At 50.8% G+C, this 27,667-nt stretch overlaps 1 protein-coding gene across 4 annotated transcripts in view; it reads left to right on the top strand.

Annotated features, from left to right (window-relative positions):
- Positions 1–27,667, top strand: part of si:ch73-206d17.1 (tyrosine-protein kinase STYK1) — a 130,991-nt gene that overhangs the window by 74,346 nt on the left and 28,978 nt on the right. For 3 of the 4 annotated variants that reach the window (XM_041207121.1, XM_041207118.1, XM_041207119.1), the window contains one exon: positions 25,390–25,571. In XM_041207121.1, the coding sequence (XP_041063055.1) occupies positions 25,390–25,571 (182 nt within the window). The remainder of the gene's footprint in view (positions 1–25,389; positions 25,572–27,667) is intronic. The other variant, XM_041207120.1, reaches the window with a different exon arrangement.

The raw sequence follows: 27,667 nt of genomic DNA, 5'->3' as shown, positions 1-27,667 counted from the left end.
GTGTGTGTGTGTGGAGGTGTAGGTGTGTGTAGGTATGGGTGTGTGTGTGGAGGTGTGGGTGTGTGTGTGTGGAGGTGTGGGTGTGTGTGTGTGGAGGTGTAGGTGCGTGTGTGTGGAGGTGTGGGTGTGTGTGTGTGGAGGTGTAGTTGCGTGTGTGTGGAGGTGTAGGTGTGTGTGTGTGGGTGTGTGGAGGTGTAGGTGTGTAGGTGTGTGGAGGTGTAGGTGTGTAGGTGTGTGGAGGTGTAGGTGTGTGGGTGTGTGGAGGTGTAGGTGTGTGGGTGTGTGGAGGTGTAGGTGTGTGGGTGTGTGGAGGTGTAGGTGGGTGTGTGTGTGGAGGTGTAGGTGGGTGTGTGTGTGGAGGTGTAGGTGTGTGTGTGTGTGTGTGTGGAGGTGTAGGTGTGTATGTGTGTGTGTATGTGGAGGTGTGGGTGTGTGTTTGTGTGTGTAGGTGTATGTGTGTGTGGGTGTGTGGAGGTGTAGGTGTATGTGTGTGTGGGTGTGTGGAGGTGTAGGTGTGTGTGGGTGTGTGGAGGTAGAGGTGTGTGTGTGTGTGGATTTGTGGAGGTGTGTGTGTGTGTGGATTTGTGGAGGTGTAGGTTTGTGGGTGTGTGGAGGTGTAGGTTTGTGGGTGTGTGGAGGTGTAGGTGTGTGTGTGTGTGTGGAGGTGTGGGTGGGTGTGTGTTGGTGTGTGGAGGTGTAGGTGGGTGTATGGGTGTGTGGAGGTGCAGGTGGGTGTGTGGGTGTGTGGAGGTGCAGGTGGGTGTGTGGGTGTGTGGAGGTGTAGGTGAGTGTGTGGGTGTGTGGAGGTGTATGTGGGTGTGTGTGTGTGGGTGTGAGGAGGTGTGTGTGGGTGTGTGGAGGTGTAGGTGTGTGGAGGTGTAGGTGTGTTTGTGTGAGTGGGTACGTGGTGGTGTAGGTGTGTGTGTGCGTGGGTGCGTGGAGGTGTAGGTGGGTGTGTGCGTGGGAGCGTGGAGGTGCAGGTGGGTGTGTGGAGGTGTAGGTGGGTGTGTGTGTGGAGGTGTAGGTGGGTGTGTGTGTGTTGAGGTGTAGGTGTGTGTGTGTGTGTGGAGGTGTAGGTGGGTGTGTGTGTGTGTGGAGGTGTAGGTGGGTGTGTGTGTGTGTGGAGGTGTGTGTGTGGAGGTGTAGGTGTGTGTGTGTGTGGAGGTGTAGGTGTGTGTGTGTGTGTAGGTGTGTGTGTGTGTGTGGAGGTGTAGGTGTGTGTGGGTGTGTGGAGGTGTAGGTGTGTATGTGTGTAGGTATGGGTGTGTGTGGAGGTGTGGGTGTGTGTGTGTGGGTAGGTGTATGTATGTGTGTGTGTGTGGGTAGGTGTATGTGTGTGTGGGTGTGTGGTGGTGTAGGTGGGTGTGTGGAGGTGTAGGTGTGTGTGCGTGGGTGTGTGGAGGTGTAGGTGTGTGTGTGCGTGGGCGTGTGGAGGTGTAGGTGGGTGTGTGCGTGGGTGTGTGGAGGTGTAGGTTTGTGGGTGTGTGGAGGTGGAGGTGTAGGTGTGTGTGTGTGTGGAGGTGTAGGTGGGTGTGTGTGTGGATTTGTGGAGGTGTAGGTGTGTGTGTGCGTGTGTGTGTGGAGGTGTAGGTTTGTGGGTGTGTGGAGGTCTAGGTGTGTGTGTGGGTGTGTGGAGGTGTGTGTGTGTGTGGAGGTGTCGGTGGGTGTGTGGGTGTATGGAGGTGTAGGTGGGTGTGTGGAGGTGTAGGTGGGTGTGTGGGTGTGTGGAGGTGTAGGTGTGTGTGTGTGTGTGTGTGTGTGTGTGTGTGGAGGTGTATGTGTGTGTGTGTGTGGAGGCGTAGGTGTGTGTGTGTGTGTGTGTGTGTGTGGAGGTGTAGGTGTGTGTGTGTGATGAGTGTGGAGGTGTAGGTGTGTGTGTGAGTGTGGAGGTGGAGGTGTGTGTGATGAGTGTGGAGGTGTAGGTGTGTGTGTGAGAGTGGAGGTGGAGGTGTGTGTGTGAGTGTGGAGGTGTAGGTGTGTGTGTGTGTGTGTGGAGGTGTAGGTGTGTGTGTGTGTGTGTGGAGGTGTAGGTGTGTGTGTGTGTGTGGAGGTGTAGGTGTGTGTGTGTGTGTGGAGGTGTAGGTGTGTGTGTGTGTGTGGAGGTGTAGGTGTGTGTGTGTGTGTGGAGGTGTAGGTGTGTGTGTGTGTGTGGAGGTGTAGGTGTGTGTGTGTGTGTGGAGGTGTAGGTGTGTGTGTGTGTGTGGAGGTGTAGGTGTGTGTGTGTGTGTGGAGGTGTAGGTGTGTGTGTGTGGAGGTGTGTGTGTGTGGAGGTGTAGGTATGTTTGTGTGTGGGTGTGTTGAGGTGTAGGTGTGTGTGGGTGTGTGTGTGAGTGTGTGGAGGTGTAGGTGTGTGTGTGCGGGTGTGTGGCGGTGTATGTGTGTGGAGGTGTAGATGTGTGTGTGTGTTGAGGTGTAGATGTGTGTGTGTGTGTGTGTGGAGGTGTAGATGTGTGTGTATGTGTGTGGAGGTGTAGATGTGTGTGCGTGTGTGGAGGTGTAGATGTGTGTGCGTGTGTGGAGGTGTAGGTGTGTGTGTGTGTGTGGAGGTGTAGGTGTGTGTGTGTGTGTGGAGGTGTAGGTGTGTGTGTGTGTGTGTGTGTGTGTGGAGGTGTAGATGTGTGTGTGTGTGTGGAGGTGTAGATGTGTGTGTGTGTGTGGAGGTGTAGGTGTGTGTAGGTGTAGGTGTGAGTGTGTGGAGGTGTAGGTGGGTGTGTGTGTGTGGGTGTGAGGAGGTGTATGTGGGTGTGTGTGTGTGGGTGTGAGGAGGTGTATGTGGGTGTGTGTGTGGGTGTGAGGAGGTGTAGGTGGGTGTGTGTGTGGGTGTGAGGAGGTGTAGGTGGGTGTGTGTGTGTGGAGGTGTAGGTGTGTGGAGGTGTAGGTGTGTGGAGGTGTAGGTGTGTGGAAGTGTAGATGTGTGGAGGTGTAGGTGTGTGGAAGTGTAGGTGTGTGTATGCGTGGGTACGTGGAGGTGTAGGTGTATGTGTGCATGAGTGTGTGGAGGTGTAGGTGGGTGTGTGTGTGTGTGTGGAGGTGTAGGTGTGTGTGTGTGTGGAGGTGTAGGTGTGTGTGTGTGTGGAGGTGTAGGTGTGTGTGTGTGTGGAGGTGTAGGTGTGTGTGTGTGTGTGGAGGTGTAGGTGTGTGTGTGTGCGTGGAGGTGTAGGTGTGTGTGTGTGCGTTGAGGTGTAGGTGTGTGTGTGTGGAGGTGTGTGTGTGTGTGGGGGTGTGTGTGTGGAGGTGTAGGTGGGTGTGTGTGTGTAGGTGTGTGGAGGTGTAGGTGTGTATGTGTGTCTGGGTGTGTGGAGGTGTAGGTGTGTGTGTGTGTGGAGGTATAGGTGTGTGTGTGTGTGGAGGTATAGGTGTGTGTGTGTTGAGGTGTAGGTGTGTGTGTGTGTGTAGGTGTATGTGTGTATGTGTGTAGGTGTAGGTGTGTGTGGGTGTGGGGAGGTCTGGGTGTGTGGAGGTGTAGGTGTGTGTGGGTTTCTGGAGGTGTAGGTATGTGTGTGTGTGTGTGTGTGGAGGTATAGGTGTGTGTGTGGAGGTGTGTGTGTGTGTGTGTGTGTGGAGGTGTAGGTGTGTGTGTGTGTGGAGGTGTAGGTGTGTGTGTGTGGAGGTGTAGGTGTGTGTGTGTGTGTGTGTGTGTGGAGGTGTAGGTGTGTGTGTGTGTGGAGGTGTAGGTGTGTGTGTGTGTGTGTGTGTGTGGAGGTGTAGGTGTGTGTCTGTGTGGAGGTGTAGGTGTGTGTGTGTGTGGAGGTGTAGATGTGTGTGTGTGGAGGTGTAGATGTGTGTGTGTGGAGGTGTAGGTGTGTGTGTGTGATGAGTGTGGAGGTGTAGGTGTGTGTGTGTGGAGGTGTAGGTGTGTGTGTGTTGGTGTGTGGAGGTGTGTGTGTGTGGAGGTGTAGGTGTGTGTGTGCGTGGGCGTGTGGAGGTGTAGGTGGGTGTGTGCGTGGGTGTGTGGAGGTGTAGGTTTGTGGGTGTGTGGAGGTGGAGGTGTAGGTGTGTGTGTGTGTGGAGGTGTAGGTGGGTGTGTGTGTGGATTTGTGGAGGTGTAGGTGTGTGTGTGCGTGTGTGTGTGGAGGTGTAGGTTTGTGGGTGTGTGGAGGTCTAGGTGTGTGTGTGGGTGTGTGGAGGTGTGTGTGGGTGTGTGGAGGTGTGTGTGGGTGTGTGGAGGTGTAGGTGGGTGTGTGGGTGTGTGGAGGTGTAGGTGGGTGTGTGGGTGTGTGGAGGTGTAGGTGGGTGTGTGGAGGTGTAGGTGGGTGTGTGGGTGTGTGGAGGTGTAGGTGAGTGTGTGGGTGTGTGGAGGTGTATGTGGGTGTGTGTGTGTGGGTGTGAGGAGGTGTATGTGGGTGTGTGTGTGTGGGTGTGAGGAGGTGTGTGTGGGTGTGAGGAGGTGTAGGTGTGTGGAGGTGTTGGTGTGTGGAGGTGTAGGTGTGTGTGTGCGTGGGTACATGGAGGTGTAGGTGTATGTGTGCATGGGTGCGTGAAGGTGTAGGTGGGTGGGTGTGTGGAGGTGTAGGTGGGTGTGTGTGTGGAGGTGTAGGTGTGTGTGTGTGTGTGTGTGTGTGTGTGTGGAGGTGTAGGTGGATGTGTTGGTGTGTGGAGGTGTAGGTGGGTGTGTGGAGGTGCAGGTGGGTGTGTGGGTGCGTGGAGGTGCAGGTGGGTGTGTGGAGGTGTAGGTGAGTGTGTGGGTGTGTGGAGGTGTAGGTGGGTGTGTGTGGGTGTGAGGAGGTGTATGTGGGTGTGTGTGTGTGAGTGTGAGGAGGTGTGTGTGGGTGTGAGGAGGTGTAGGTGTGTGGAGGTGTAGGTGTGTGTGTGCTTGGGTACGTGGTGGTGTAGCTGTGTGTGTGCGTGGGTGCGTGGAGGTGTAGGTGGGTGTGTGCGTGGGTGCGTGGAGGTGCAGGTGGGTGTGTGTGTGGGTGTGTGGAGGTGTAGGTGGGTGTGTGTGTGGAGGTGTAGGTGGGTGTGTGTGTGTTGAGGTGTAGGTGGGTGTGTGTGTGTTGAGGTGTAGGTGTGTGTGTGTGTGTTGAGGTGTAGGTGTGTGTGTGTGTTGAGGTGTAGGTGTGTGTGTGTGTGTGGAGGTGTAGGTGGGTGTGTGTGTGGAGGTGTGTGAGTGGAGGTGTAGGTGTGTGTGTGTGTGTGGGTGTGTGGAGTAGGTGTGTGTGTGTAGGTATGGGTGTGTGTGTGGAGGTGTGGGTGTGTGTGTGTGGGTAGGTGTATGTGTGTGTGGGTGTCTGGAGGTGTAGGTGAATGTGTGTGTGGGTTTGTGGTGGTGTAGGTGGTTGTGTGGAGGTGTAGGTGTGTGTGCGTGGCTGTGTGGAGGTGTAGGTGTGTGTGTGCGTGGGCGTGTGGAGGTGTAGGTGGGTGTGTGCGTGGGTGTGTGGAGGTGTAGGTTTGTGAGTGTGTAGAGGTGTAGGTGTGTGTGTGTGTGGAGGTGTAGGTGTGTGTGTGTGTGGAGGTGTAGGTGTGTGTGTGTGTGTGTGGAGGTGTAGGTGTGTGTGGGTGTAGGTGTGTGTGTGTGTGTGTGTGTGGAGGTGTAGGTGTGTGTGTGTGTGGAGGTGTAGGTGTGTGTGTGTGTGGAGGTGTAGGTGTGTGTGTGTGTGGAGGTGTAGGTCTGTGTGTGTGTGGAGGTGTAGGTGTGTGTGTGTGTGGAGGTGTAGGTGTGTGTGTGTGTGGAGGTGTAGGTGTGTGTGTGTAGGTGTGTGTGTGTGTAGGTGTGTGGGTGTGTAGGTGTGTGGGTGTGTAGGTGGGTGTGTGGAGGTGTAGGTGTGTGTGCGTGGGTGTGTGGAGGTGTAGGTGTGTGTGTGCGTGGGCGTGTGGAGGTGTAGGTGGGTGTGTGCGTGGGTGTGTGGAGGTGTAGGTGTGTGTGTGTGTGGAGGTGTTGGTGGGTGTGTGTGTGGATTTGTGGAGGTGTAGGTGTGTGTGTGCGTGTGTGTGTGGAGGTGTAGGTTTGTGGGTGTGTGGAGGTCTAGGTGTGTGTGTGGGTGTGTGGAGGTGTGTGTGGGTGTGTGGAGGTGTGTGTGGGTGTGTGGAGGTGTAGGTGGGTGTGTGGGTGTGTGGAGGTGTAGGTGGGTGTGTGGGTGTATGGAGGTGTAGGTGGGTGTGTGGAGGTGTAGGTGGGTGTGTGGGTGTGTGGAGGTGTAGGTGAGTGTGTGGGTGTGTGTGTGTGTATGTGGGTGTGTGTGTGTCGGTGTGAGGAGGTGTATGTGGGTGTGTGTGTGTGGGTGTGAGGAGGTGTGTGTGGGTGTGAGGAGGTGTAGGTGGGTGTGAGGAGGTGTAGGTGGGTGTGAGGAGGTGTAGGTGGGTGTGTGGAGGTGTAGGTGTGTGTGTGCGTGGGTACATGGAGGTGTAGGTGTATGTGTGCATGGGTGCGTGAAGGTGTAGGTGGGTGTGTGTGTGGAGGTGTAGGTGTGTGTGTGTGTGTGTGTGTGTGGAGGTGTAGGTGGGTGTGTGTGTGTGTGGAGGTGTAGGTGGGTGTGTGTGTGGAGGTGTAGGTGTGTGTGCGTGGGTGTGTGGAGGTGTAGGTGTGTGTGTGCGTGGGCGAGTGGAGGTGTAGGTTTGTGGGTGTGTGGAGGTGTAGGTGTCTGTGTGTGTGGAGGTGTAGGTGGGTGTGTGTGTGGATTTGTGGAGGTGTAGGTTTGTGGGTGTGTGGAGGTGTAGGTTTGTGGGTGTGTGGAGGTGTAGGTGTGTGTGTGTGTGTGGAGGTGTGGGTGGGTGTGTGTTGGTGTGTGGAGGTGTAGGTGGGTGTGTTGGTGTGTGGAGGTGTAGGTGGGTGTGTGGAGGTGCAGGTGCGTGTGTGGGTGCGTGGAGGTGCAGGTGGGTGTGTGGAGGTGTAGGTGAGTGTGTGGGTGTGTGGAGGTGTAGGTGGGTGTGTGTGGGTGTGAGGAGGTGTATGTGGGTGTGTGTGTGTGAGTGTGAGGAGGTGTGTGTGGGTGTGAGGAGGTGTAGGTGTGTGGAGGTGTAGGTGTGTGTGTGCTTGGGTACGTGGTGGTGTAGCTGTGTGTGTGCGTGGGTGCATGGAGGTGTAGGTGGGTATGTGCGTGGGTGCGTGGAGGTGCAGGTGGGTGTGTGTGTGGGTGTGTGGAGGTGTAGGTGGGTGTGTGTGTGGAGGTGTAGGTGGGTGTGTGTGTGGAGGTGTAGGTGGGTGTGTGTGTGGAGGTGTAGGTGGGTGTGTGTGTGTTGAGGTGTAGGTGTGTGTGTGTGTGTGTGTTGAGGTGTAGGTGTGTGTGTGTGTTGAGGTGTAGGTGTGTGTGTGTGTGTGTGTGTGGAGGTGTAGGTGGGTGTGTGTGTGGAGGTGTGTGAGTGGAGGTGTAGGTGTGTGTGTGTGTGTGGGTGTGTGGAGTAGGTGTGTGTGTGTAGGTATGGGTGTGTGTGTGGAGGTGTGGGTGTGTGTGTGTGGGTAGGTGTATGTGTGTGTGGGTGTCTGGAGGTGTAGGTGAATGTGTGTGTGGGTTTGTGGTGGTGTAGGTGGGTGTGTGGAGGTGTAGGTGTGTGTGCGTGGCTGTGTGGAGGTGTAGGTGTGTGTGTGCTTGGGTACGTGGTGGTGTAGCTGTGTGTGTGCGTGGGTGCGTGGAGGTGTAGGTGGGTGTGTGCGTGGGTGCGTGGAGGTGCAGGTGGGTGTGTGTGTGGGTGTGTGGAGGTGTAGGTGGGTGTGTGTGTGGAGGTGTAGGTGGGTGTGAGTGTGGAGGTGTAGGTGTGTGTGTGTGTTGAGGTGTAGGTGTCTGTGTGTGTGTGGAGGTGTAGGTGTGTGTGAGTGTGGAGGTGTAGGTGTCTGTGTGTGTGTGGAGGTGTAGGTGGGTGTGTGTGTGGAGGTGTGTGAGTGGAGGTGTAGGTGTGTGTGTGTGTGTGGGTGTGTGGAGTAGGTGTGTGTGTGTGTGGAGGTGTAGGTGTGTGTGTGTGTGGAGGTGTAGGTGTGTGTGTGTGTGTGTGGAGGTGTAGTTGTGTGTGGGTGTAGGTGTGTGTGTGTGTGTGTGAGGAGGTGTAGGTGAGTGTGTGTGTGGAGGTGTAGGTGTGTGTGTGTGTGGAGGTGTAGGTGTGTGTGTGTGTGGAGGTGTAGGTGTGTGTGTGTGTGGAGGTGTAGGTGTGTGTGTGTGTGGAGGTGTAGGTGTGTGTGTGTGGAGGTGTAGGTGTGTGTGTGTGTGGAGGTGTAGGTGTGTGTGTGTAGGTGTGTGTGTGTGTAGGTGGGTGTGTGGAGGTGTAGGTGTGTGTGTGCGTGGGCGTGTGGAGGTCTAGGTGGGTGTGTGCGTGGGCGTGTGGAGGTGTAGGTTTGTGGGTGTGTGGAGGTGTAGGTGGGTGTGTGTGTGGAGGTGTAGGTGGGTGTGTGTGTGGAGGTGTAGGTGGGTGTGTGTGTGGATTTGTGGAGGTGTAGGTTTGTGGGTGTGTGGAGGTGTAGGTTTGTGGGTGTGTGGAGGTGTAGGTTTGTGGGTGTGTGGAGGTGTAGGTTTGTGGGTGTGTGGAGGTGTAGGTTTGTGGGTGTGTGGAGGTGTAGGTTTGTGGGTGTGTGGAGGTGTAGGTTTGTGGGTGTGTGGAGGTGTATGTGTGTGTGCGTGGGTGTGTGTTGGTGTGTGGAGGTGTAGGTGGGTGTGTGGGTGTGTGGAGGTGCAGGTGGGTGTGTGGGTGTGTGGAGGTGCAGGTGGGTGTGTGGGTGTGTGGAGGTGCAGGTGGGTGTGTGGGTGTGTGGACGTGTAGGTGAGTGTGTGGGTGTGTGGAGGTGTAGGTGGGTGTGTGTGTGTGGGTGTGAGGAGGTGCATGTGGGTGTGTGTGTGTGAGTGTGAGGAGGTGGGTGTGAGGAGGTGTAGGTGTGTGGAGGTGTATGTGTGTGTGTGCTTGGGTACGTGGTGGTGTAGGTGTATGTGTGCGTGGGTGCGTGGAGGTGTAGGTGGGTGTGTGCGTGGGAGCGTGGAGGTGCAGGTGGGTGTGTGGAGGTGTAGGTGGGTGTGTGTGTTGAGGTGTAGGTGGGTGTGTGTGTGTTGAGGTGTAGGTGTGTGTGTGTGTGTGTGTGTGGAGGTGTAGGTGGGTGTGTGTGTGTGGAGGAGTGTGAGTGGAGGTGTAGGTGTGTGTGTGTGGAGGTGTAGGTGTGTGTGTGTGGAGGTTTAGGTGTGTGTAGGTGTGGGTGTGTGTGTGGAGGTGTGGGTGTGTGTGTGTGGAGGTGTGGGTGTGTGTGTGGAGGTGTAGGTGTGTGTGTGTGGAGGTGTAGGTGGGTGTGTGTGGAGGTGTGGGTGTGTGTGTGTGGAGGTGTAGTTGCGTGTGTGTGGAGGTGTAGGTGTGTGTGTGTGGGTGTGTGGAGGTGTAGGTGTGTAGGTGTGTGGAGGTGTAGGTGTGTAGGTGTGTGGAGGTGTAGGTGTGTGGGTGTGTGGAGGTGTAGGTGTGTGGGTGTGTGGAGGTGTAGGTGTGTGGGTGTGTGGAGGTGTAGGTGGGTGTGTGTGTGGAGGTGTAGGTGGGTGTGTGTGTGGAGGTGTAGGTGTGTGTGTGTGTGTGTGGAGGTGTAGGTGTGTATGTGTGTGTGTATGTGGAGGTGTGGGTGTGTGTTTGTGTGTGTAGGTGTATGTGTGTGTGGGTGTGTGGAGGTGTAGGTGTATGTGTGTGTGGGTGTGTGGAGGTGTAGGTGTGTGTGGGTGTGTGGAGGTAGAGGTGTGTGTGTGTGTGGATTTGTGGAGGTGTGTGTGTGTGTGGATTTGTGGAGGTGTAGGTTTGTGGGTGTGTGGAGGTGTAGGTTTGTGGGTGTGTGGAGGTGTAGGTGTGTGTGTGTGTGTGGAGGTGTGGGTGGGTGTGTGTTGGTGTGTGGAGGTGTAGGTGGGTGTATGGGTGTGTGGAGGTGCAGGTGGGTGTGTGGGTGTGTGGAGGTGCAGGTGGGTGTGTGGGTGTGTGGAGGTGTAGGTGAGTGTGTGGGTGTGTGGAGGTGTAGGTGGGTGTGTGTGTGTGGGTGTGAGGAGGTGTGTGTGGGTGTGAGGAGGTGTAGGTGTGTGGAGGTGTATGTGTGTGTGTGCTTGGGTACGTGGTGGTGTAGGTGTATGTGTGCGTGGGTGCGTGGAGGTGTAGGTGGGTGTGTGCGTGGGAGCGTGGAGGTGCAGGTGGGTGTGTGGAGGTGTAGGTGGGTGTGTGTGTGGAGGTGTAGGTGGGTGTGTGTGTGTTGAGGTGTAGGTGTGTGTGTGTGTGTGGAGGTGTAGGTGGGTGTGTGTGTGTGTGGAGGTGTAGGTGGGTGTGTGTGTGTGTGGAGGTGTGTGTGTGGAGGTGTAGGTGTGTGTGTGTGTGGAGGTGTAGGTGTGTGTGTGTGTGTAGGTGTGTATGTGTGTGGAGGTGTAGGTGTGTGTGGGTGTGTGGAGGTGTAGGTGTGTATGTGTGTAGGTATGGGTGTGTGTGTGGAGGTGTGGGTGTGTGTGTGTGGGTAGGTGTATGTATGTGTGTGTGTGTGGGTAGGTGTATGTGTGTGTGGGTGTGTGGTGGTGTAGGTGGGTGTGTGGAGGTGTAGGTGTGTGTGCGTGGGTGTGTGGAGGTGTAGGTGTGTGTGTGCGTGGGCGTGTGGAGGTGTAGGTGGGTGTGTGCGTGGGTGTGTGGAGGTGTAGGTTTGTGGGTGTGTGAGTGTGTGGAGGTGTAGGTGTGTGTGTGTGTGGAGGTGTAGGTGGGTGTGTGTGTGGATTTGTGGAGGTGTAGGTGTGTGTGTGCGTGTGTGTGTGGAGGTGTAGGTTTGTGGGTGTGTGGAGGTCTAGGTGTGTGTGTGGGTGTGTGGAGGTGTGTGTGTGTGTGGAGGTGTCGGTGGGTGTGTGGGTGTATGGAGGTGTAGGTGGGTGTGTGGAGGTGTAGGTGGGTGTGTGGGTGTGTGGAGGTGTAGGTGTGTGTGTGTGTGTGTGTGTGTGTGTGTGTGTGTGTGTGTGTGTGGAGGTGTATGTGTGTGTGTGTGTGGAGGCGTAGGTGTGTGTGTGTGTGTGTGTGTGTGTGTGGAGGTGTAGGTGTGTGTGTGTGATGAGTGTGGAGGTGTAGGTGTGTGTGTGAGTGTGGAGGTGGAGGTGTGTGTGATGAGTGTGGAGGTGTAAGTGTGTGTGTGAGAGTGGAGGTGGAGGTGTGTGTGTGAGTGTGGAGGTGTAGGTGTGTGTGTGTGTGTGTGGAGGTGTAGGTGTGTGTGTGTGTGTGGAGGTGTAGGTGTGTGTGTGTGTGTGGAGGTGTAGGTGTGTGTGTGTGTGTGGAGGTGTAGGTGTGTGTGTGTGTGTGGAGGTGTAGGTGTGTGTGTGTGTGTGTGTGGAGGTGTGTGTGTGTGTGTGGAGGTGTAGGTGTGTGTGTGTGGAGGTGTGTGTGTGTGGAGGTGTAGGTGTGTTTGTGTGTGGGTGTGTTGAGGTGTAGGTGTGTGTGGGTGTGTGTGTGAGTGTGTGGAGGTGTAGGTGTGTGTGTGCGGGTGTGTGGCGGTGTATGTGTGTGGAGGTGTAGATGTGTGTGTGTGTGTGTGGAGGTGTAGATGTGTGTGTGTGTGTGTGTGGAGGTGTAGATGTGTGTGTGTGTGTGTGGAGGTGTAGATGTGTGTGCGTGTGTGGAGGTGTAGGTGTGTGTGTGTGTGTGGAGGTGTAGGTGTGTGTGTGTGTGTGTGTGTGTGTGTGTGTGGGTGTGTGTGTGTGTGTGGAGGTGTAGATGTGTGTGTGTGTGTGGAGGTGTAGATGTGTGTGTGTGTGTGGAGGTGTAGGTGTGTGTAGGTGTAGGTGTGAGTGTGTGGAGGTGTAGGTGGGTGTGTGTGTGTGGGTGTGAGGAGGTGTATGTGGGTGTGTGTGTGTGGGTGTGAGGAGGTGTATGTGGGTGTGTGTGTGGGTGTGACGAGGTGTAGGTGGGTGTGTGTGTGGGTGTGAGGAGGTGTAGGTGGGTGTGTGTGTGTGGAGGTGTAGGTGTGTGGAGGTGTAGGTGTGTGGAGGTGTAGGTGTGTGGAAGTGTAGATGTGTGGAGGTGTAGGTGTGTGGAAGTGTAGGTGTGTGTATGCGTGGGTACGTGGAGGTGTAGGTGTATGTGTGCATGAGTGTGTGGAGGTGTAGGTGGGTGTGTGTGTGTGTGTGTGTGGAGGTGTAGGTGTGTGTGTGTGTGGAGGTGTAGGTGTGTGTGTGTGTGGAGGTGTAGGTGTGTGTGTGTGTGGAGGTGTAGGTGTGTGTGTGTGTGTGGAGGTGTAGGTGTGTGTGTGTGCGTGGAGGTGTAGGTGTGTGTGTGTGCATTGAGGTGTAGGTGTGTGTGTGTGGAGGTGTGTGTGTGTGTGGGGGTGTGTGTGTGGAGGTGTAGGTGGGTGTGTGTGTGTAGGTGTGTGGAGGTGTAGGTGTGTATGTGTGTCTGGGTGTGTGGAGGTGTAGGTGTGTGTGTGTGTGGAGGTATAGGTGTGTGTGTGTGTGGAGGTATAGGTGTGTGTGTGTGTTGAGGTGTAGGTGTGTGTGTGTGTGTAGGTGTATGTGTGTATGTGTGTAGGTGTAGGTGTGTGTGGGTGTGGGGAGGTCTGGGTGTGTGGAGGTGTAGGTGTGTGTGGGTTTCTGGAGGTGTAGGTATGTGTGTGTGTGTGTGTGTGTGGAGGTATAGGTGTGTGTGTGGAGGTGTGTGTGTGTGTGTGTGTGTGGAGGTGTAGGTGTGTGTGTGTGTGGAGGTGTAGGTGTGTGTGTGTGGAGGTGTAGGTGTGTGTGTGTGTGTGTGTGTGGAGGTGTAGGTGTGTGTGTGTGTGGAGGTGTAGGTGTGTGTGTGTGTGTGTGTGTGGAGGTGTAGGTGTGTGTCTGTGTGGAGGTGTAGGTGTGTGTGTGTGTGGAGGTGTAGATGTGTGTGTGTGGAGGTGTAGATGTGTGTGTGTGGAGGTGTAGGTGTGTGTGTGTGATGAGTGTGGAGGTGTAGGTGTGTGTGTGTGGAGGTGTAGGTGTGTGTGTGTGTTGGTGTGTGGAGGTGTGTGTGTGTGGAGGTGTAGGTGTGTTTGTGTGTGGGTGTGTTGAGGTGTAGGTGTGTGTGGGTGTGTGTGTGTGTGTGAGTGTGTTGAGGTGTAGGTGTGTGTGTGGCGGTGTATGTGTGTGGAGGTGTAGATGTGTGTGTGTGTGTGTGTCTGTGTGGAGGTGTAGATGTGTGTGTGTGTGTATGGAGGTGTAGGTGTAGGTGTGTGTGTGGAGGTGTAGGTGTGTGTGTGTATGTGGGTGTGTGGAGGTGTAGGTGTGAGTGTGTGGAGGTGTAGGTGGGTGTGTGTGTGTGTGGAGGTGTAGGTGGGTGTGTGTCTGGGTGTGTGGAGGTGTAGGTGGGTGTGTGTGTGTGTGGAGGTGTAGGTGGGTGTGTGTGTGTGTGGAGGTGTAGGTGGGTGTGTGTGTGTGTGGAGGTGTAGGTGGGTGTGTGTGTGTGTGGAGGTGTAGGTGGGTGTGTGTGTGTGTGGAGGTGTAGGTGGGTGTGTGTGTGGAGGTGTGTGAGTGGAGGTGTTGGTGTGTGTGTGTGTGAAGGTGTAGGGGTGTGTGTGTGTGTGGGTGTGTGGAGGTTTAGGTGTGTGTGTGTGTGTGTCTGGGTGTGTGGAGGTGTGTGTGGGAGCGTGTGTGTGTGGGTGTGTGTAGGTGTAGGTGTATGTGGGTGTGGGTGTGTTGAGGTTTAGGTGTGTGTGGGTGTGTGGAGGTGTAGGTGTGTGTGGGTGTGTGGAGGTGTAGGTGTGTGTGGGTGTGTGGAGGTGTAGGTGTGTGTGGGTGTGTGGAGGTGTAGGTGTGTGTGTGTGGAGGTGTAGGGGTGTGCGTGTGTGTGTGGAGGTGTAGGTGTGTGTGGAGCTGTAGGTGTGTGTGTGTGTGGAGCTGTAGGTGTGTGTGTGTGTGGAGCTGTAGGTGTGTGTGTGTGTGGAGGTGTAGGTGTGTGTGTGTGTGTTTTTGTGGAGGTGTAGGTGTGTGTGTGTGTGTGTGTGTGTGGAGGTGTATGTGTGTGTGTGTGTGTGGAGGCGTAGGTGTGTGTGTGTGTGTGTGGAGGTGTAGGTGTGTGTGTGTGATGAGTGTGGAGGTGTAGGTGTGTGTGGGTGTGTGGAGGTGTAGGTGTGTGTGTGTGGAGGTGTAGGGGTGTGCGTGTGTGTGTGGAGGTGTAGGTGTGTGTGGAGCTGTAGGTGTGTGTGTGTGTGGAGCTGTAGGTGTGTGTGTGTGTGGAGCTGTAGGTGTGTGTGTGTGTGGAGCTGTAGGTGTGTGTGTGTGTGTTTTTGTGGAGGTGTAGGTGTGTGTGTGTGTGTGTGTGTGTGGAGGTGTATGTGTGTGTGTGGAGGCGTAGGTGTGTGTGTGTGTGTGTGTGTGGAGGTGTAGGTGTGTGTGTGTGATGAGTGTGGAGGTGTAGGTGTGTGTGTGAGTGTGGAGGTGTAGGTGTGTGTGTGAGTGTGGAGGTGGAGGTGTGTGTGTGAGTGTGGAGGTGGAGGTGTGTGTGTGAGTGTGGAGGTGTAGGTGTGTGTGTGTGTGTGTGTGGAGGTGTGTGTGTGTGTGTGTGTGTGGAGGTGTAGGTGTGTGTGTGTGTGGAGGTGTAGGTGTGTGTGTGTGGAGGTGTGTGTGTGTGGAGGTGTAGGTGTGTTTGTGTGTGGGTGTGTTGAGGTGTAGGTGTGTGTGGGTGTGTGTGTGTGTGTGAGTCTGTGGAGGTGTAGGTGTGTGTGTGCGGGTGTGTGGCGGTGTATGTGTGTGGAGGTGTAGATGTGTGTGTGTGTGTGTGGAGGTGTAGATGTGTGTGTGTGTGTGTGGAGGTGTAGATGTGTGTGTGTGTGTGTGGAGGTGTAGATGTGCGTGTGTGTGTGTGTGGAGGTGTAGATGTGTGTGTGTGTGTGTGTGGAGGTGTAGATGTGTGTGTGTGTGTGTGGAGGTGTAGGTGTGTGTGTGTGTGTGTGGAGGTGTAGATGTGTGTGTGTGTGTGGAGGTGTAGATGTGTGTGTGTGTGTAGTTGTAGGTGAGTGTGTGTAGTTGTAGGTGAGTGTGTGGAGGTGTAGGTGGGTGTGTGTGTGTGGGTGTGAGGAGGTGTATGTGGGTGTGTGTGTGTGGGTGTGAGGAGGTGTATGTGGGTGTGTGTGTGGGTGTGAGGAGGTGTAGGTGGGTGTGTGTGTGGGTGTGAGGAGGTGTAGGTGGGTGTGTGTGTGTGGAGGTGTAGGTGTGTGGAAGTGTAGATGTGTGGAGGTGTAGGTGTGTGGAAGTGTAGGTGTGTGTATGCGTGGGTACGTGGAGGTGTAGGTGTATGTGTGCATGAGTGTGTGGAGGTGTAGGTGGGTGTGTGTGTGTGTGTGTGTGTGGAGGTGTAGGTGTGTGTGTGTGTGGAGGTGTAGGTGTGTGTGTGTGTGGAGGTGTAGGTGTGTGTGTGTGTGGAGGTGTAGGTGTGTGTGTGTGCGTTGACGTGTAGGTGTGTGTGTGTGGAGGTGTGTGTGTGTGTGGGGGTGTGTGTGTGGAGGTGTAGGTGGGTGTGTGTGTGTAGGTGTGTGGAGGTGTAGGTGTGTATGTGTGTCTGGGTGTGTGGAGGTGTAGGTGTGTGTGTGTGTGGAGGTATAGGTGTGTGTGTGTGTGTGGAGGTATATGTGTGTGTGTGTGTTGAGGTGTAGGTGTGTGTGTGTGTGTGTGTAGGTGTATGTGTGTAGGTGTAGGTGTGTGTGGGTGTGGGGAGGTATGGGTGTGTGGAGGTGTAGGTGTGTGTGGGTTTCTGGAGGTGTAGGTATGTGTGTGTGTGTGTGTGGAGGTGTAGGTGGGTGTGTGTGTGGAGGTATAGGTGTGTGTGTGTGTTGAGGTGTAGGTGTGTGTGTGTGTGTGGAGGTGTAGGTATGTGGTTGTGTGTGTGTGGAGGTGTAGGTGGGTGTGTGTGTGTGTGGAGGTGTAGGTGGGTGTGTGTGTGGAGGTGTGTGAGTGGAGGTGTAGGTGTGTGTGTGTGGAGGTGTAGGGGTGTGTGTGTGTGTGTGGTTGTGTGGACGTTTAGGTGTGTGTGTGTGTCTGGGTGTGTGGAGGTGTGTGTGGGTGTGTGTAGGTGTAGGTGTATGTGGGTGTGTGGAGGTGTAGGTGTGTATGGGTGTGTGGAGGTGTAGGTGTGTGTGGGTGTGTGGAGGTGTAGGTATGTGTGTGTGGAGGTGTAGGTATGTGTGTGTGGAGGTGTAGGGGTGTGTGTGTGTGTGTGGAGGTGTAGGTGTGTGTGGAGCTGCAGGTGTGTTTGTGTGTGGAGGTGTGTGTGTGTGTGTGTGTGTGTGGAGGTGTATGTGTGTGTGTGTGTGTGTGGAGGTGTAGGTGTGTGTGTGTGTGTGGAGGTGTAGGTGTGTGTGTGTGTGGAGGTGTAGGTGTGTGTGTGTGTGTGTGTGGAGGTGTAGGTGTGTGTGTGTGTGTTTTTGTGGAGGTGTAGGTGTGTGTGTGTGTGTGTGGAGGTGTAGGTGTGTGTCTGTGTGGAGGTGTAGGTGTGTGTGTGTGTGGAGGTGTAGATGTGTGTGTGTGGAGGTGTAGATGTGTGTGTGTGGAGGTGTAGGTGTGTGTGTGTGATGAGTGTGGAGGTGTAGGTGTGTGTGTGTGGAGGTGTAGGTGTGTGTGTGTGTTGGTGTGTGGAGGTGTGTGTGTGTGGAGGTGTAGGTGTGTTTGTGTGTGGGTGTGTTGAGGTGTAGGTGTGTGTGGGTGTGTTGAGGTGTAGGTGTGTGTGGGTGTGTGTGTGTGTGTGTGTGAGTGTGTGGAGGTGTAGGTGTGTGTGTGGCGGTGTATGTGTGTGGAGGTGTAGATGTGTGTGTGTGTGTGTCTGTGTGGAGGTGTAGATGTGTGTGTGTGTGTATGGAGGTGTAGGTGTGTGTTTGTGGAGGTGTAGGTGTGTGTGTGTATGTGGGTGTGTGGAGGTGTAGGTGTGAGTGTGTGGAGGTGTAGGTGGGTGTGTGTCTGGGTGTGTGGAGGTGTAGGTGCAGGTGTGGGTGTGGGTGTGTGTGTGGGTGTGGGTGTGTGTAGGTGTGTGTGGGTGTGTGTAGGTGTGTGTGGGAGTGTGTAGGTGTAGGTGAGTGTGTGTGGGAGTGTGGAGGTGTAGGTGTGTGTGTGGGTGTTTGGAGGTGTAGGTGGGTGTGTGTGTGTGGGTGTGTGGAGGTGTAGGTGTGTGTGGGTGTGTGGAGGTGTAGGTATGTGTGTGGGTGTGTGGAGGTGTAGGTATGTGTGTGTGGAGGTGTAGGTATGTGTGTGTGGAGGTGTAGGGGTGTGTGTGTGTGTGTGTGGAGCTGCAGGTGTGTTTGTGTGTGGAGGTGTGTGTGTGTGTGTGTGTGTGGAGGTGTAGGTGTGTGTGTGTGGAGGTGTAGGTGTGTTTGTGTGTGTGTGGAGGTGTAGGTGTGTGTGTGTGTGGAGGTGTAGGTGTGTGTGTGTGTGTGGAGGTGTAGGTGTGTGTGTGTGTGTGGAGGTGTAGGTGTGTGTGTGTGTGTTTTTGTGGAGGTGTAGGTGTGTGTGTGTGTGTGTGTGTGGAGGTGTAGGTGTGTGTCTGTGTGGAGGTGTAGGTGTGTGTGTGTGTGGAGGTGTAGATGTGTGTGTGTGGAGGTGTAGATGTGTGTGTGTGGAGGTGTAGGTGTGTGTCTGTGTGGAGGTGTAGGTGTGTGTGTGTGTGGAGGTGTAGATGTGTGTGTGTGGAGGTGTAGATGTGTGTGTGTGGAGGTGTAGGTGTGTGTGTGTGATGAGTGTGGAGGTGTAGGTGTGTGTGTGTGGAGGTGTAGGTGTGTGTGTGTGGAGGTGTAGGTGTGTGTGTGTGTTGGTGTGTGGAGGTGTGTGTGTGTGGAGGTGTAGGTGTGTTTGTGTGTGGGTGTGTTGAGGTGTAGGTGTGTGTGGGTGTGTGTGTGTGTGAGTGTGTGGAGGTGTAGGTGTGTGTGTGGCGGTGTATGTGTGTGGAGGTGTAGATGTGTGTGTGTGTGTGTCTGTGTGGAGGTGTAGATGTGTGTGTGTGTGTATGGAGGTGTAGGTGTGTGTTTGTGGAGGTGTAGGTGTGTGTGTGTATGTGGGTGTGTGGAGGTGTAGGTGTGAGTGTGTTGAGGTGTAGGTGGGTGTGTGTCTGGGTATGTGGAGGTGTGGGTGTGGGTGTGGGTGTGTGTGTGGGTGTGGGTGTGTGTAGGTGTGTGTGGGAGTGAGTAGGTGTGTGTGGGAGTGTGTAGGTGTAGGTGTGTGTTTGGGAGTGTGGAGGTGTAGGTGTGTGTGTGGTAGTGTTTGGAGCTGTAGGTGGGTGTGTGTGTGTGGGTGTGTGGAGATGTAGGTGGGTGTGTGTGTGTGTGTGTGTGAAGATGTAGGTGGGTGTGGGTGTGTGGAGGCGTAGGTGGGTGTGGGTGTGTGGAGGCGTAGGTGGGTGTGTGTGTGTGGGTGTGTGGAGGTGTAGGTGGGTGTGGGTGTGTGGAGGTGTAGGTGTGTGTGTGTGTGTGGAGGTGTAGGTGGGTGTGTGTGTGTGGAGGCGTAGGTGGGTGTGTGTGTGTGTGGGTGTGTGTGTGTGGGTGTGTGGAGGCGTAGGTGTGTGGAGGCGTAGGTGTGTGTGTGGGTGTGGGTGTGTGGAGGCGTAGGTGGGTGTGTGTGTGTGGGTGTGTGGAGGCATAGGTGGGTGTGTGTGTGTGGGTGTGTGGAGGTGTAGGTGGGTGTGTGTGTGTGTGGGTGTGTGGAGGTGTAGGTGTGTGTGGGTGTGTGGAGGTGTAGGTGTGTGTGGGTGTGTGGAGGTGTGGGTGGGTGTGGGTGTGTGGAGGTGTGTGTGGGTGTGTGGAGGTGTAGGTGGGTGTGGATGTGTGGAGGTGACGAGATGTAGGTGGGTGTGGGTGTGTGGAGGTGGCGAGGTGTAGGTGGGTGAGGGTGTGGGGGGGGTGGAGGTGTAGGTGGGTGGGGGTGTGGGGCGGTGCAGGTGTAGGTGGGTGTGGTTGTGGGGGCGCGCAGGTGTGATGGGGGTGCCTGGCATTATGTGGTGTGTGTGCTTTATAATTTTGAAATTACAGTAAAGTTCCACCATTCGTGGGGGTTCTGTTCCCATGAAATCTCTCAAAGGGTGAAATCACAAACGGTGAACATACTTTATAATGGGAGTGAATTAGATAGGTTCCAGCCATCCCAAAATTTGACCTTTTTTAAAGGAAAAAACAATAAAAATGTGTATTTGCGTACATTTAAGACAATTTTACTGCAGAGATTGTTTGGCAACTCAAGAAAACAAGAACAATGTAAAACATATCAATTACAGAATATTATAAATTACAGTACATGACTGTACTGTCCAGGTACCATATTATACTTGCGAGTGGAGGTAGAGGGAGTGGGTGACGTGGCTGGTGCAGGCGTTGATGTGGCTGAAAAGAACAACATTATTGTTGACCGCTCCACCTTCTGTTTTTCAATTCTGTTAAGTTCTCTGTAAGGAGCTATAGCTGTCAATCGCTCAACAGAAGGCAATGCTTCTTTCCATTTTTGTATCATGATCTGTCACCTGTTTCTTCAAATCTTCGGCTGACCTTATGAGATCTGCTTGGTTGTGAATTGTGAATCTTAGTTGTGAATTGAACCTTTTTAGGCTCTACTTCCTGCTCCTGCTCCTGTTTAGGCTCATTTAATCTCATCAATTCAATCAATTCTTCTGTAGAAAGTTCCTCTTGATGAGATTGAAGCAACTCATCCACTTCAGCTATAGTGATGTCTTCAAAGCCCTCCCCTCCAACTTGTTTCACCAAGTCAACAACCCTGGCCACTTCAGAATCCACATTGGGAATTCTATGAAATCATTCACAGTCTCAGGCCAAGTTTTTTTTCAGCAGGCATTTATGGTTGAAGCACAAACTTCATCCTGTGAATGTTTAATTATGCTGACTGCTATGAGGATGTTGAATTGCTTCCAGCAATCACAGGATGTAGTTGACTGGTCTGCTTCCAGAAGATGAAAGATGTGGCTGAAACTTCATTGGGTGTAGTAAGCCTTGAATGAGGCAGTGACCCCCTGGTTCACTGGTTGGGTAAGTGAAGTTGTATTTGGGGGTTTAAGCAAAATGTCAACACCTGGATGGTTCTCAGTGAGAAACTGTGGAGGCCCAGGTGCATTATCGAGGATTAGTAAAATTTTGAAAGACAGGTTCTTTTCCCTCGGATAAATGCGGACCTCTGGCACAAACTGGTCTTCAAATATGGGTAACCCAGGCATTGCTGTTAGCCTTCCTAAAGACTGGCAATCAATATTTATTTTTCCCTTTGAAAGTTCAAAGGTTTCCTGACCTATAAACCAGCGTTGGTTTACGTTTAAAGCCAGCCACATTGACACATAGCAGAAGTGTCAACCTGTCCTTTGCTGCTTTAAACCCAGGAGCTGTTTTTTCTTCTTTTGAAATGTAGCCCTACTTGGCATCTTCTTCCTGAACAGGCCAGTTTTGTCTGTGTTGAAGACCTGCTCTGCGTGATAACCTCTCTCCTCAGTGTATTCCTACAGCATCTTGGGAAACTCTCCTGCAGCTGCATGGTCAGCTGAAGTGGCCTCCCCCACCAACTTCACTTTATACAACCGAAAAGCTTTTTAAAGCGATCAAACCATCCAGTGCTAGCTGAGAATCCTTTGGAAGTCAAAGGAGGAGCACCTCCTGCACCACCTTCGTCATCTTTACTACTCTATGTACTGGTACAATTCAAGTGCTTTGTTTCAAATGATTGGACCATTAACTGGGGTCAGCCTTTGATGCTGGTGCTCTATTCACATAGAGGAAATAGAGAAGCTACTCAGTGTGGATCTCTCCTGCTCACAAAAGTTAACCTGGCAGTATGACTACCAGAAACATTGACACTGGCACTTATTTTTCCACCAGATCTTATGGATGCCATTTGTGCAATAATCAGGAGATAGATCCAGTTTGGGTGGAGATGAGGAATAATAGGGGAAAGTGGTCACTAGTGGGAGTGGTCCTAATAGTAACCACAATGTAGGACAAACAAGAATAGAAGAATAAATATTGGCTGTTTGTGGTAAGGTCACAGCAATAATCATGGGTGACTTTCATCTACATATAAACTGGGAAAATCAGACTGGCAGTATTAGCGAGGATGAGGAGTTCATAGAATGTTTTTGAGAAAGTTTCTTAGAGCAGCACGTTCTGGAACCAACCAGAGAGCATGGCATGCTATATTAGACTTGTTATTGTGTAATGTGACAGGATTAATTAATAATGTTAGGGTAAAGGCACCCCTAGGTAGCAGTGACCACAAAATGATTGAATTTTACATCTGATATGAAAGGGATAAGAATGGGTCTAAGACTAATATTTTAAACTTAAATAAGGGCAACTATGTGGGCATGAAAGCTGAGCTAGCTGAAGTGAACTGGGACACTAGGCTAGGGATATATTAATAGAGAAGCAGTGGCAGATATTTAAGGGGATTTTTCAGAATACTCAGAATAAGTACATTCCTACTACAAAGAAAAATTCTAAAGGGAGAACCCACCATCTGTGGTTAACTAAAGAAGTTAAGGAAAGCATTAAACTTAAAGAAAAAACATATAACTGTGCAAGGATGAGTGACAGCTCAGATGATTGGTTAGAATATAAAGAATGGCAGAAAATGACTAAAAGGTTAATCAGGAGAGAGAAGTTAGAGTATGAGAAGAAGCTAGCTAGAAATGTAAAAGAAGATAGTAATAGCTTCTTCAGGTATTTAAAAATGATAAGAGTAAGTAAAGTGAGTGTTGGTCCTCTAGAGAGTGACAGTGGGAGTTAATAAGGAAATGATGGATGAAATGAACAAATATTTTGCTTCTGTCTTCACTACAGAGGATGCAAAAAACGTTCCAGTAATAGTTGTAAATTGGGAAGTGGAAGGGAGAGAGAAACTTGGTGAAATTACAATCACTATGGAAGCGGTAGTAAGCAAACTGATGGAGTTGCGGGCTGACAAGTCTCCGAGTCCACATGGACATCATCCTAGGGTCTTAACAGAGGTGGCTAATGAGGTAGTAGATATGTTGGAGTTAATTTTCCAAAATTCTCTAGATTCTGGAAAGGTTCCATCAGACTGGAAAGTAGCAAATATAACTCCTGTATTCAAAAAAGGAGGGAGGCAGAAAACAGGAAAGTATAGGCCAGTTGGCTTGACATCTGTCATGGGGAAGGTGTCAGAGTTAGTCATTAGGGGTTATAGCTGGCTAGCTGGGCACTTACAAAAACACAGGATAATGGGGAAGAGTCGGCATGGTTTTGTGAAATGAAAATCATGTTTAACCAATTTATTGGATTTCTTTGAAGGAGTACATGCAATGTGGATAAAGGGGATCCTATAGATGTGCTTTACTTGGATTTATAGAAGGCATTTGATAAGGTGCCACATTAAAAGTTATTGCGGAAAATAAAAGCTCAAGGTAGAAGTGGTAACATATTAGCCTGGATAGAGGATTGGCTGGCTGGCAGAAAACCGAGCATGCATAAATGGGCCTTTGTCTGATTTGGCAGGATGTGCCTAGTAGAGTCCTGCAGGAGTCTCTGCTGGGACCTCACATTTTTACAATTTATATCAATGACTCGGATGAGGAGAACGAAGGCATTGTAGCTAAAATTGCAGATGAGACAAAGATAGGTAGGAAAGTATGTTGTGAAGAGGACATAGAGTTTGCACATGGATATAGATAAGTTGAGTGAGTGGGCAAACATCTGGCAGATGGAGTATAATGTGGGAAAATGTGAAGTTGTTCACTTTGGCAGGAAGAATAAAAAAGCAGAGTATTACTTAAACGGAGAATGACTGCAGAATTCTGAGCTGCAGAGGGATCTAGATGTTCTCGTGCATGAGTCACAAAAAGTTAGTATGCAGGTACGGTAAATAATTAAGAAAGCTAATGGAATGCTATCCTTTATTATGAGAAGAATTGAACATAAAAGTAACGATGTTATGCTTCAGTTATACAGAGCATTTTGAGACCGCAATTGAATATTGTGTGTAGTTTTGGTCGTCTCATTTAAGGAAGGATGTAAGTAATTTGGAGGTGGTTCAGAGGAGTTTCACTAGTGATACCTGGATTGAGTGGGTTGTCTTATAAGGATAGGGTGGATAGGTTGGGCTTGTTTCCACTGGAGTTTAGAAGAGTGAAGAGTGACTTGATTGAAGTATATAAGACCCTGAACGGCCTTGACAAGGTGGATATGGAAAGGATGTTTCCTTTTGTGGGTGAGTCCAAAACTAGGGGGCAATGTTTTAAAATTAGGGGGTCGTCCGTTTAGGACAGAGGTGAGGACAATTTTTTTCTAAGGGTTGTGCGACTTCGGAACTCTCTGCCTCAGAAGGCGGTGGAAGCGGTGTCACTGAATATTTTTAAGGCAGATTCTTGTTAGGCAAGGGGATCAAAGGTTATCGGGGGTAGATGGGAATGTAAAACTCAAAACACAAACAGATCAGCCGTGATCTTATCAAATGGTGGAGCAGGCTCAAGGGGCTGAATGGCTTATTTCTGCTCCTGTTTCGTATATTCATATGAAATACATTGATACGCTTTATAAGCACATAATATGCAAGGTTTTACTTAACATCAACCAGTTACTACATGGATGAATAGTTTGTGGTCATGCAATCCTTATTGACATTGACTTCAGCATATCCAAAATTCCTCTGCCCGTACCCTAACTTGCACCAAGTCTCATTTATCTATCATCCCTGTGCTCACTGACCCACATTTACTCCTTGTTCTGCCACACCTCAATTGTTAAAATTCTCATCTCTCCTTGGCCTTGCTCCTCTCTGCAACCTCCTACAACCCTTCTCGAACTCTGCTGGTCTCTAACTCTGGCCTTCTGTGCAACTCTGATTTCCTTCACTCTGCCATTGGTGGGTGCACCTTCGGCCATCTAAACCCTGTGCTCTGGAATTCCTCTTCGTCTCTCTATCACTCTCCTTTAAGACCATCCTTAAAATCTTTGATTAAGCTTTTGGTCACTTGGCACCATGTGTCCTCCTTTGCTTCTGTGTCAGTATGTTTCTGGTTATGCTCCTTGTCTTGAGGCATTTTACTACTTTATGGGTCAAAAACTCATTTACGGCACAGAAGGAGGCCATTCAGCTCATCGATTAAATATGATGGTTCAGATCTTGTATGAAGCAGTTATCATGATCGGATTGCTGCTCTTCTCAAACCTTTCCATGCCCAGAGGCTACTCCATATTTCTTGCTGGGTCTTTCCAGCCTGGCTTCTCCAGAAATGCAGAGTGCAGCAATCATCAGAGAGCTCCATCACAGGACCGTGGCATTGTGGGGGGAGACAAGTCACCCCATCTTTTTACAGCATTAGCTGCTGTATGCTAAGTTTAAAGATCCCATGTGATTGTTAGTGAATGGATGAAGGTGTGTGAATAGGTGAGTAGATAAATGAACTAATGGGTAAGGTTAGGAGGGGTAGTTGGGTGATCGGGGTAGTCGGATCTGGATGGGAGGGACAGCCATCTGGTGGGGGTCGGTGGGGTGCTGGTCAGGATAGGAGGGATAGTTGGATGCGGGGGGTAGTTGGGTAGTCGGGTCAGGGGAGTAGTCATTGTGAGTATTGGGGAGCTATAAATTCTGTAGTTAAACAGAATTTGGACTAGGTTTTAATCTGTCAAACATTTCCTGGGTAACTATTCAGCTAAGTTCTGCAGAACTGTCTGAAGTCTCTGACTCTAACTCCGAGTCGGAGGCATTCATGGAGGGTCCCAGGGAGGAGAGGAAATTACCCATTGGCAGTTCAAACATCCAGGGCAATTCCCACAGAGGTCAGTATGTCGGGACTTCTGTGGTGTCCCAACGTACATCTTGGATTATATGTCTGGGCTCCAACTATCCGGAGACCAGAAGGCCTGAGTCATTAATACTATAATAAAGCTATAATAATATGAAGAAATAATGGAATACTAGGACACTAGGCTAAATGGTTTCTTTTGTCCAAGAACTTTGTTTTGCTTTTGATCAGTTAGCTTGTGGTGGAAATAATTTCTCCTGCAGTGATATTTGTGGGATGTTGTTCTGCTGTTGGGGTTGTAGCAGAGTTTTGTCAGTGGAGGGAGCTATATTCTCACTTATCCACGAGGTTGATTTTAATACCACATGCCCAGTGGCGGGTGAACAGTTAAGAATGGGCAAACTACTTGCCTGCGCAGTACTTGGCCCTTTCTCGTTCTGCATATGGATCACATGCCTACCAAAAAAGGGCAGGAATCTCTGTAAATTGGGTCTTCCTGTGCCATCATATTCAGAGTCTGAGCTTGGATGGGTTTTACTGCCAGGCTGAATCAGGTTAGAAGCTGGTGGGAAGGGAGAAGAGGCTATCCAGGTTAAGTCAAAAAAAATGTCCTTTTTGAGAGTCCAGGAGGAACAGAAGTGCTCCTCTGGACCCTGTGAGGAAGATCACGCTCTCATGAGACCGTCTGAAATCCTAGTCCCACGTTTAGCTAGCTGTAAAGTTTGTTTAATCCTTGCCTGTTTCCAGCCACACTGTTTCCATAATATATAAAGCTGAATTGTGTTTTTGGCTTGTTTTCCCTAGATAATGCAAATGGAAAGGAGATATTAGATTTCTTGGACCTGTTGAAGTTCCACGTGAAAATTTGTAACCATGAGTCCATTGTGAAACTGTTGGGATGTCGAACAGAGACACTGCCCCTTTACCTGTTTCTGGAGTATGTGAGTGGGGGATGTCTATTGCATTCCTTGTGGCAATTACGTGAGGTTTGTGAATAACTTATTGTGTTGTATAATTCCCGAGCATTTAATGAGGTATGACTGAAAGTGTCAGTTCCCTCCAGTCAATCTCCAGTCAACCAAGGGTCACTTCCACAGGTGCTAACTTAAAAACACACAGTTAAAAAAATCCACACAAAATTATTGATTTCATCACAATATCCTTGTAATTGCCTTTATTTAAGTTTAAATCACTAGTTTCAGACAGAGATTTCTTACCCTCAAACTGAAAATGGAATTCATCGTGCGATGATTACTTTTTTCTAGAGGACCCTTTTACTATTTGGTAATTATTTAAACCAGACTAACCACTTTACCGGATCTCTAAAATTGCCTGGCCCTTGGTTCCAGAATATGTTGTTCTCAAAAAATGCCCCAAATATATTCTATGAACTCATTGTGTAGGCTACGTTTGCAAGTTTGATTCATCTAATCAATATGAAGATTAATACCTCCCATGATTATTGTAATTCCTTTTTAAAAGGCATTTGAAGTGCTATATAAATAAAGGTTGCTGTTACAATGAGTACCAAAAGTAATGGTAAAAGTTTTGCGGAATATATTTCCAAAGTGGAAATGGGGGTGGGAGGAATGTGTGGTCCATTACAGTGAGATGCATGTGAAGCTGTAATAGATAATTAAACATAACAGACTAGCTAATTGATCATATTGCATTCATTCTCACAGAGGAATAGAACCAAACTTCTGTGGTACAAGTCAAGGAGAGGAACTTACTGACTTAATATAATTAAGAAATGGTAATGGAAAAAATAATCTGATTTAAGACAAACAACCCTCCAAGAGCTGATGGTTTCTACCCCAGGGTAATGCAGGGAAATAGGTGAGGAAATTAGAGGCATTGTTACAGAAGCAATTTCCCAAAGCTGTCTGGATTCAGTAATTGTGGCTTTTGGAGTGTCAAATCGCAAATGTTGCTCAATTGTTTGAGAGAGATGGGAGGTGAATACAGACCTGGAAATTACAGATCTACCAGTTTAATGTCTGTTGTTAGGAGTTTACTGCAGTTTATAATTTGACCGAGTAGTTGGACAAAGATGAACTGATCAGAAAGAGTCAGTGTTAACTTGTGAAGGGCAGCTGATTATAATCCATTTGAATTTTATGAGGAGGTCATTAACATGGTCAATACAGGAGTGTCTATGGATGTTGTCTTTATGGACTGCTGAAAAACATTTGATTATGATGCTCTACATTAGAGGTTATCAGCAAAAATTAAATCGTACAGAATTGGGGGTAACCTTGTGACATGGATTGGTTAGTGGTTGGGAGCTAGGAGATGGAGAATAAGGATAGATGGTAAGTAATCTGATTGGCAGGATGTGTAAAGTGATGTTCCCCAGGGATCTCCATTGCAGGCCAGATCAATGACTTGTATAAAGGAGTAGAGAGTTGTTTATCCAAATTTGTAGATGACAGCAGGAACAATAAGTCCTGTAGATGAGAGGATAAAGTTAAAATGGACATATATTAAATGAGCAGGAAATAGAATTCACTGTGGGAAAATGTGAGGTTATTCACTTTGGCCCAAGAAAGAAAAATGGGATGATTTTCATAATGGAAAGAAACTTGATATATATAATAAATTATAGTAAATATAGTAACTAAGAACAGGAAGTGATGGAAATACTCAGCAGGTCTGGCAGCATTGGTGGAGAGACAAACAGATCTAATAGGCCCTAACTTCCGAGCTCTCCAGTGTCGTATTTGAGGGGTACCCCAGAGATGCGCTGGGAAATCTTCTTTGGAAGTTCCCAGGTAACAGTTTGCACGGCAATTGCCCAGAAGCGCTGACTTCTTCTGGGCAATTGCCCTGCATGGAAACATCTGAAAATGCAATTTAAATCGCAAACCCCAGATGGTTCCAACCATGTTGCACCAGTAGTTACCCAGAAAAAGCTAGAAAAATTAAAACCTCTTCTAACTTCTGGGTAACTATTGTACAGATCCAGACCCCCTGCCCCACAAACGGGGCTTCACCCATGCCCCTGACTAGCCCTGCCCCCCCCACCCCCATACCACAGTATTCCCCACACTCCTGACATCCCATCCTAGGAGGAAAAAAC

Source organism: Carcharodon carcharias, chromosome 15 (genome assembly GCF_017639515.1).
Source record: "Carcharodon carcharias isolate sCarCar2 chromosome 15, sCarCar2.pri, whole genome shotgun sequence".
NCBI lineage: Eukaryota > Metazoa > Chordata > Chondrichthyes > Lamniformes > Lamnidae > Carcharodon > Carcharodon carcharias.
Note: the sequence above shows the minus strand (reverse complement) of the source record. Positions and strands in the feature narration are given on the sequence as shown.